This window comes from Trachymyrmex septentrionalis, unplaced genomic scaffold (genome assembly GCF_001594115.1).
Source record: "Trachymyrmex septentrionalis isolate Tsep2-gDNA-1 unplaced genomic scaffold, Tsep1.0 scaffold53, whole genome shotgun sequence".
In the NCBI taxonomy this organism is placed as follows: domain Eukaryota; kingdom Metazoa; phylum Arthropoda; class Insecta; order Hymenoptera; family Formicidae; genus Trachymyrmex; species Trachymyrmex septentrionalis.
The window spans coordinates 1,916,501-1,926,883 of record NW_017305705.1 but is presented as its reverse complement, the minus strand read 5'-3'; the positions used below and the strand labels follow the sequence as shown (position 1 = coordinate 1,926,883).

At 34.5% G+C, this 10,383-nt stretch overlaps 1 protein-coding gene across 1 annotated transcript in view; it reads right to left on the bottom strand.

The window, feature by feature from the left end:
* The window catches only part of LOC108752049 (telomerase-binding protein EST1A), a 106,839-nt gene that overhangs the window by 90,930 nt on the left and 5,526 nt on the right, over window positions 1-10,383 (bottom strand). Inside the window, exons 13-17 of the mRNA XM_018492645.1 lie at window positions 10,298-10,376; window positions 10,107-10,217; window positions 10,012-10,023; window positions 8,728-8,952; window positions 8,299-8,360 (exon numbers count right to left, since the gene is read on the bottom strand). Of these exons, the coding sequence (XP_018348147.1) occupies window positions 8,299-8,360; window positions 8,728-8,952; window positions 10,012-10,023; window positions 10,107-10,217; window positions 10,298-10,376 (489 nt within the window). The remainder of the gene's footprint in view (window positions 1-8,298; window positions 8,361-8,727; window positions 8,953-10,011; window positions 10,024-10,106; window positions 10,218-10,297; window positions 10,377-10,383) is intronic.

The window sequence follows — 10,383 nt, the reverse complement described above, 5'->3', positions numbered from 1 at the left end:
CTCTTCTTCTTCTTCTTCTTCTTCTTCTTCTTCTTCATCTTCTTATTCATCTTCTTCTTCTTCTTCATCGCCTTTCATTCCCACTCCCGCTCAATCTCAATCGCGCTATCTCCCGCATCGAACTCACTCCTTTCGCGATGGCGAAGCCAATTTCGTCGCTTCGATCGAGAGATAATCACGCCACGTGACTAATCTCTTCAGAGACAGTTATTTTGCATTAGATTTACGAATTATATACAAGTATGTAATTTGATTTAGTATAAATAATTTTTTGTTATATTAACCCTTCGTGGGCACACTGAGTCCTTTTTTTTTACATAGGCGAAATTTCATTCTCAAGTTTCTTGGCATAAATTTTAATTTTTTGTTAAGTAGAGATTTTAACATTTGAGTTAAACAAATTATTGGGCAATGTAACAGAGATGTTGAAAAATAATCTTGAATTTTTCTAGATTTTTTTTAAAGCCTAACACAGTAAAAAAATTTCGACTGGACAAAAAAACTCAGGAGTGCCTACGGAGCAAGTAAAAATATGTGTTCCCATGAAGGATTAATTATTGATATAAAATACATTTTACAAGACGATTAAAAATATATCTGCATATTTTTTTCAAATAAATCTATTAAATATCGTAAATATATACACAAATATCGTTTTCCCTGAAGAAATTAGCGCAGACGTTCAGGGTAAAGGTAATTTCAGCAGTAGTTTGTAAGAAAAAGCAAGTCTGAACGAAATAGTGCGTAACTTTGTGCACACGAGGTATTCGCGAGTGGTACAGGTTGTACCAACCGCGAAGATTAATTTAGCCGCAGCTATAAATAAACGTCGGATAGATAATAAATCGTCCCGCAAAATACGCAGCGCAGATAAATAGATACCTTCGGGGTAACAAAATTCCTTCGCTTTTTCATCGCGGTCGCGCGATTACATATAATTAATCGATCCGGCGCGACATTGGTCAGAGATACCGCGTCGCATTCGGATCCTGCGATCCGCTCGTAATAGAAATGTAATCCCGGCCTATTGGATTTTATCTAGATTGCAAAATCTAAATGACTCAATCGCCGAAGACGGTGCATAATCGCGGAACGCGTATCAAAAATGATTACGACCAATACGTCACTGCTGTAATCATTCTCATTAGCATAATTATCGTTATTTATTGGATAGCAATAATATCATCTGAAGTCACGTGAACGTAACGTAGCTTCACAAACGGGATATCGACGTCATGCATTTTACTTCGAGAATCAATTATAAGTAATGATACCTATCGCAAATGACACGAATGACGCGCGGACCGCTCTGATTAAGCACTGTCGAGAGGAAATACACGACGACATAAATTGTAGGCTGCAATCGAGCGAGACGATATAAGTGTCAAGGACGTTTTTCATATCGCGCACAGATTTTTCCTTGCTGTTATATTATACCTACTTCGTAATAAGCAGATAAGATTTATTACGCTTACTCCCAATGTATTCACTCTACAGTCCCCCCGTATGATCGAAAAATCAAGAGGAAGAACCAATTAAACTTAGGCATGTACGTTTCTTAAGAATAGCAAAAAGAGAACGTTTAAATTACATATCTTAGATATCGTTTTAAATTAGAAACATAATATCGCATCGTTTTCAATTATAATAATCTATAAATAATAATTATATGACGTGTGAAGCTTTTAAATTACTTGAAGATATAATTTAAAACGTTACTGGTTAAAAAGCTTCTCTTATTGTTTCTCTATTCAAATTTTTTTTCACATCGCAAAAAACGATTCAGCTAGAAAATCTGTTTGGAAAACTGATTTTTAATTGAATTTGTAGATATTGACGCAAACTTCTTTTATCTCAATCTTTAATTATATCGCAAGTCTCTTAAAGTTTTCAGTCGTTTCGCACCTTAAACCGGTAGACTCGATAGCTCGAAGTTAAATGGCTACGAAGAAGCCCGACGAAATGTATCGTATAATCTGATCGTCCTTGCCAGCAATGCAAAGACACATAAGCGACGGCATAATGAGCCATTAGCTCGAGAGTGTCGATGATAGAACCTGATACTACACCCGCTATCGCTTCGTAAACCGAATGCGCCATGAACGACATTAAAACGCGTGTTCCCCGACGCTTTAACGCTCCGAGAGTGAACATCGTTTAATCATCGATTATCACGGATTCTCTATCTTCGTGCAAAATGTATAGTAAAATAAGCAAACGAAAAATTTAGAAGATGCGCAAATATATTAAACACACGATGCGCGATGCGAGAAATGAGATGACTCAAGAATAATATAATATTAAACAATAATAAACAAAGAGTAATAATTAAAATTTTCATTTTATACGACAGTTGCACAATCGTACGAAAGTTAATCCTCCTCTTTTATAACATTTGTACATTAAAAGCAAAAAAGTAGGCATGGCAATTGGCATGATTCAAAAAACTTAAAATATTGATATAAATAATATCTAAATATATCAATAAATTTTATCGTTATTAAATTAATATTTTAATTTATAAATATATTCATATTTAAATATAATATAATCTTATGAATATAAAATTATATTCATATTTTATATATACAAATATAAATATATTCATATTTTTAATCAATTCTAATACTAGTAATTATTAAAACTCACAAAATTTACGTGATAATGGCGGAAAGTGTTTAATAATAACTATTTTTAATTCAAAATGTTGCATTACATTCGAGTTATTTTTAATTATTTCTATTGTCGCTCAACATAGCATTAATTTAACTAAAGCAATGTTAAAAAATTCAAAAAATTATTTTGAATATGATTCAAATTTAATTTATTATTTACTACACGGAACGGTTTTGTTAAAATATTTATAAATTTAGCTTGTAAATGCAAACCTAAAAATAATTTTGTTTGAAATATCAAATAAATCAATAATTATATAGAACACTTAAGCTGCTAAAATACTAAAACTTTTTGCAGAATTATCATCAATGTTTAGGCATCCTATATAATTATTTTGATAGTTGAATTATTTTGATTCAAACAATATTATCAGATTTAAATCTTGCTAAATTTTTATAGATACTTCAGCAAAATCATTCTTCGTGTATATAAGCACATATGTTAATATAGACGTTATTTACTTCAAAACTAACCACATAAATGGATTGATTTATATTTTGATACATGAAAGTATCAAATTAAATGTTATTTTTAACTCAAGAAATTGCTCTTTTGATATCTAACAATGTAAAATCGAATCTATGAAGATATCCTGAAGTTACTGTTGAAGTTATAAGGCAAAATTAATTCTCGTCGAATAGATTTGCATTTATGTAATGCGAGAAAACGATTTATGTATAAACACGAGAACATGTATTGGCCGAGTAGCTAAATTATGCGACAATGATAAAACCGTCATCGTGTAATTTATCGTACATCGAAAAAGCAGTCTGGTAATAACTGTCAGATGTTAAGTGAAATAAATTCAATCAAATGTTTAATTAATATAACAAAAATAATTTTACTTTTCTAAATATTTAGTAATTATGATAAAAAAAAAAACAATTAAATTATATCATTACGTTCAATAATATTTACTAACATTTAAAAAATGTTTGGTTACATTAATCGAATATTTAAATTGAAATTATTTCACTCAACATTTGGTAGCTATCATAAGCCTCTTTTCTCAGTGTAAGTCGAAAATCTGATGAAATTTCTCCGGAGATTCGAGTAAAAGTGATCATCGAGGACGATCGGAACAAACGGGAGAATCCAGATGATCGCGATGCGTACGTGCGGTCCGCAGTGTACGCCACGTACCGAGGAAGATAGCCGGGCCGGGTAGTCGGGTTCTGGTCCGCGAAGCTGCGGTATCCGACGAGGAGGGTGCCCTTGAAGCGGGCGGGGTCGTCACTCGCAGGGCCGCGGGTAAACGACCATCGGAAACCCATGTGTGTTACCAGCCGGGGCTCGTGGAGCCTTATAGCGTAGCTTTACTTACTCGCACTACTTAAGTTTCTGAATGTGTATGCGCGTCTCACGCTGATCTTCCCCATCCCTCCCCCCCCCCGCTCCCCTTTCTCACCATTTCCCTCTCCTCTCTCGCGAGAAGCACCACCGTGGACCACGAGAAAACCTACCTTGCCCATCTACCACTACCCACCAGTGGAAGCGCCGACCGACCGGCGACCACTTCTCTTGCCTTACGAGTGTTACGAAACGATTCCTGCCGTCTTCCTTCATGCTGCCAATTTATAGGTTTAATTACCGCCTCGTGGCGCAGTGCTCGCGATTCTCGTCGAGTAAAAATACGAAGTTGGATCATACGACGATGTTAAAAGCGATTTAATCCGTCGGACTACTATATTAATCGACGATAAGCGATTTGTTCGCTTAAGATTATCGACTATCAAAGACAAGTATATGTTGGTAAAGCGCGCACTTGCGCTTTAGACAAATGTTTAACTCTTTCGCTGTAATCATGGTTATATCTCTTGTTACTTATGATGTACAGACATAATATAATCAGAAAGAAAAGATTAAAGCTTTAGCGTGTAAAGTCGAAATATTAGTAGGAAGTAGTAATGTGCTATCCACATTAATCTCATTTTCAATAATATATTCGCTGATTTATCATTTTCAACATTCTTTCGACATATTTAAAAAAAAGTATTTTTTTGTTATATAAGGGAAAAAAGTTCAATTTAAAAAAAGTTATTAAAATAGCAGAGAGAAAACAATTTTCAACAATCACACAAAAATTAGATTGCTCTAATTTTCTTTTGCGTGGTTGTTAAAAAGCATTTTTATTGTCATTTATAACATGGAAAAGATAATATTGCTGAAATATCTAAAAATTTAGCTAAAGATACAGATATAAAAATAATTTTGTTGAACCTATCAAAATAATTATATACGACGCTCAAACTGTAATTGTTAGAATGTCAAAACTCTTTGCAGCATTGTTCATTCCTATGTAATTATTTTTAGATCTATATCTAGCTAAATTTTTAGATAGGTACTTCAACAAAATAATTCTTCTCGTGTAGTATATAATGTTTATTCATGATCTCAAAATCAATAACTCATCAATATTAAATTCGAACAGAAATATTGTAGTTGCCTCTTTTTTTTTATTATATATAAATTTCTCATCCTTTAATTCTTCATTTGATCCATTCAATAAAAATTTCTCTTTCAAAAATGTCAAATAATTTAATTTTCTTTGTTCTGGAAATTTGGATTATTCGTGTTAAAACATTTCTATTCATTCTTTCTTATAATTGGTATTTTACTTCCTCAAAATTAATTAATGCCTTTTAATCAACATAAATTAATCTTACAAACTCAGTCAGCGTCAGTAACTGTGTTATATGTAGATTTCGGTTCCGGAGGAATTAAATAAATTTGCAATCGGAATTTTCATAAGAAATAAGATTTAAAAATTACTACTTAAATGGATAAAATCTATCAAGGCCAATAACAAAATTATCTTAATTGCTAAGAATTGTCCATATCAAAATGTAATTTTCATCTACGATCTAATAGAAAAAAATTACAAAAATTTCGGATTCTGTTCTCAGCGAAAAAATTCACTCAAAAAAGAGGGAAAGATTCAGTGGCAAGCGGAAAGCGCGATAGCATGATGGAGAGGAAATGGTCCGCGATGGGTCGTGTTGTACGAGGGCAACCTTGGGCATAACTCGGTAGGGTCGGACGTACTACGGTGCTCCTACAGCCAGTAATGAGCCAAATCCATTACGGCAGCAGGAGCAGGAGCAGCAACCAGCAGCCAGCAACACCGTAAGCCAACCATACTACGCGCGTCTAACTCTGCACGGTCTCTCCCATCGTCCTCTCCTTCCCCGGCCATCCGCTTACCATCCACCCATTCGCGATCTGTACATATGCCTATGCCACGCACGTACCGTGTCGTTAACAAGTCCCTAACCAATGGCACCGGTTCGGTACCGATTCCAATTATAGACCGCGTTAGAGTGCATTCTACGTAGCTCCCAAGTGGCGCATATAGAGTACCGGAGTTAACATCCCATACCTTCTGCTCCTTTTTCTTCCATCCCTCCTGCACCCTCTTCGCTTCTTTTGCCGGTCCCAATCGCGGAAATGATCGCGTTGCTCTGCCCATTGCTCGGATAAGTTGATAATTTACGAGAGTCGGAAATTCGCGGGGCGATTTCATCGCTGATGAGTTATCGTCGAGAGAACGTGGTAAGCGACATGGTGGTCGCGAGGTGGTATCGCGCAAAGTGTACTCGCAAGGTCACAACGCGCGACCGGGGACAACATAACTCCCTCCCCTCCCCCCCCTCTCCTCCCGCAGTTCATCGCCGTTGCCGCTGCCGACGTTGCGGTCGGTGGTGGCGCCACGCAATTGTCAATTAACATTTTTACCGACGCGCAAGAAAACATGAAGCTACGTACCGTAAAGCCGGGTACGTACATGCCCGCGGTTGGTCCGCGCTCTCGACGGGGTTCCGTGGGGGTCATGAAAACGATACGCGTGGGTATACCGAGGGCAGAGTACCAGCATTCGGCAACGATCCCGAATGAACGGATAATAATGCATGCATTCATTTATATTTATTTTTATACTAACGTGCAACATTCCTTAACTAGAGGCGCACTCCATTGAATTTCAAGCTCCCGCGGAAACGGAGCTAAGAGCAAGTTGCGATTAATTTTATAACGATTCATTTTAATTTTAATTTTGATTTTCGAGACAAAGAACAGAATCTGACATTGCGTTATTAGCATACCAAAATTGAATGGGATAAGAAAATTTCTTTTACAAATTAAAATTAAAAAATATACGATCTCGAAATATGGAGCAAAAAATCGATAAAGAATTCACAATGAAATACGTTGTATTTAGTAAAAGATTAGGAATATTTCTGGGAATCTCTTCAAGAAATATATTCAGACACATATCTCCGGATATTTGCTTCTAGGCATCGCTTAAGAAAACAACGAGAACTCGTTTTTCATTCGTAAATTCGCGAGACTCTATTAATGCCATTATTAATGTGCATAATATTCCTTCCCAATTTATTTTTCTCCTGCTAATCGAGCTGCACCGGCCGACCGGACGCGATCCATAGCACAATATTTCTGGATTAGTCGGTTTAGATTAAATTCCATGACGCTCTAACGGCGCGAATAATATCCCGTTCGTGCGAGATCGACGATAATTTATAAACTTGCCGAGGTGCAGTCTAGAACTTTTAAGCGATCCACCATTTCTGGTTCAATCGTGATATCGGGGTTGTTCTGATTATTTATTGTAGGAATTTATTTATTCATGTAGTTGCCTTACTTTACTGAGAATATGCTACTCTCTCTCTAACTCAAAGTCAGAATGCTAATAACCAATTCTGAACTTACTAGTGCTATAAGATTTATGCATCAAATCAAAGCACGTTCACTTCTTTATCAGATTTTTATCTAATGATTAGAATTTTATTAGATAATTAAATTAATAAAGATAATTGATAGATAATTATATTAGTAAAGATAAGTTTTGTTAGTTATCTGAAATTATAAATAAAATTTAAAAAGTGTATACATATAAATGGATTTGCTGAGACATATATCTTGGCAAATACCTTAGAACACTAAACACATTTTTTTATTTAATAATTATTAATTTAATTTTATATATTTTTTAAACATTTTTACTTTATTTTGAATGATATTGATTGCATTCGAAAACTTTATCCGAGTGTCCCAGTGCGTCATTTTATTTTTATCGTTCATTAGATGTAAAACAAAGATAAAATGACACACTCGAGCACTCGAGTGAAGTTTCTTATTCATCTGCTTTGTACAGATTTGATATGTAACTTTTGCAAATTGTAAATTTAAAAAACCCAGAATAGTAAAATATTATAATGCATGAATGACTCTACATACGAGAGAATGTTAACTAAGAGATATATGTATGTTATTTCAGTGATGCGAAACTGGACAAAATCAAAAGGTATACATTAGTTTTATCAATCTTATCGACACGAATGGAATACGAAACAATTTGTTCTGCTTGACAGAATTGTAATGAACGCGCCGTTGAGATATGTAACGATTGAGATACAAGCTGAATGTATCTATGAACCGCATGAGATGCAAATATTGAGCAGTTGGCCGATCTACTGCAATAAGCTACTTGCTCGATAGCGATAAGCAAATCTTTAAATGATTGAAGGAATACAATCGCCAACCAACGGTTTACGCTCTTTTCTCTCATCAGAAAACGTGCAAAAATATCAATAATAAAACACTCACCCAATTTTGGTGATGAGCTTTCCGTGAACATGAAGGTATGAAGTGACAAACCGCTTGTTCACCTAACCAAAAAAAATACAACTCTAAAACGAGATGTATAATAAAATAATTATATACTTATTCTATATAATTATATACTCATTATATATTAATCATACTTATTAAAAATAATTTTATCAAAAGCATATATCAACAGTATGTATATCAATAAGTTTTTAACAGGCTAATATTCAAGACAAATATTAATCATATAATTATCATTATTTATCAATTTTATATAAACAAATTTTTTTCATACAACAAAAGTTCTCAGATAATTCTGCATTTGCTTAATAGATGCGTTGCACTTAAAGTACAAAAGATATATACTATAGAATTATAGCTTTCGAAACTGTTAGACAAATACGATGTCGCAGCAGAAATGGATACCTCGACACTCGTTAATTGCGATAACTCCTCCAAGTCGCTTGCGTGGGACAATCTCGCTTCGTTGGTCGCGCTCGTTGTACGTCGTACCCGCCTACCGTCACCTGGATGAATCCATGTCTCTCTCCTCAGTCCACCGCCGATAATGTTCGCACCTTCCTTTTCCTTCATCCTCGCCCGCTCCTTCGATTCCCTTTCCTCCTTCCGTTTACGTTCGATAGACTCGTACTAAGAATATTTCGTTTACTGAGAGAATACCTCTACCATGTATACCTAATGCATTTACAATGCATCGTGTAACGGATGCAATGCATGATATAAACTGGCGGTTATAATTATCGGTGTATGTTACATTTGCCGTTATATGCACATCTTCGCCATGTATGTACAAGTGTAAAAGATACGAGCACTGCATGACGTTATGCACGGTGTCCCGTAACCAAATCTACCTAATTTACAGATTCTTCAGTGAGGATTTAATTCTTAATTTAATTATCGTATTATTTATATATATAATATATAAAATATATAAATATAAATTAAATAATTTTATTAATTTCCGTTCAAAATTTTATTATTGGTGTAGACGAGACGGTGGTAGCGGGACTCCTTTTATATAGTCAGCTAGGTATACAAAGAGTGTCCATCGAACAATGTTTGTATTCCTCATTTGTACAGTTCCCGCATCTATGATAAGTGCATGCTAACGAAATGTACAGAACTCTAGTGAAGATAAGAAAAGTCTCCAACTTGGATTTACAGCAAAGCATTTCTGGAAATTTAACGTTGGCTTTCTTACAAACAAGCATTCTCAAAAATGCTACAGGCACATCGTTAACAGATATTGTGTTCTTGTGTGAATGTCTCCAGAAATATGTGGTGCCGCCCACCTTTTTATATTATTATTTTAAATATATTTTCTTTCTGTATAAGTGTTTTTAATCTTTTATTAAAGCTAACATTCGCATGAACGATTACTACAAAAAATAGCTATGCAGAAGTGTATTTAGCTAATATGGAGCAGATATGCAAAATATTTAATGTCGTGATATTAATTAAGTTGCAAAAGGCATTAATTCGCCACATTTGCTATCAAGAGTTATTAGAATGTAAAGGTTCTAAGTGCACAGATGGATTGAAAAATCAAGGCTCTAAAAAAAGCGTAAAATAGAAAATCCAATATAACGAGCAATAAAATAATAAACAGATAAAAAAGCCTTGACCAAATAAATAAATGATGTGAATGAACATCTAGAGAGTTCACACCAAGTATCAAAATTTACTTACATAATGTAGATACTGGCGGCAAAAGAAAATCAAAATATTATTAACGTTAGTATAAATACAAACGGTTTAACAATACGTTTTATAAGTTCCCTTACCTTTTTTCTATTTTCATCGAAGAGCCCGATCAAACTTTCTCTGGCAGAATGGAAAGGATTGGACGCCATAAGAGATCGCATGTAATAATATACGGCATCTAATTTTCGTCTCTGAAAACACAAAAAAATATTTAAAAATATATTTATACATTAAATTACATTCATCATAAATGTAATTTCTAAATACATACAGCATAATGTGCTAGTAAGGCAAGTTGATTATAAGGTCTGCCATTTTTAGGATTGATTTGCTGTGCTTTCAAGTACCACCTGTACA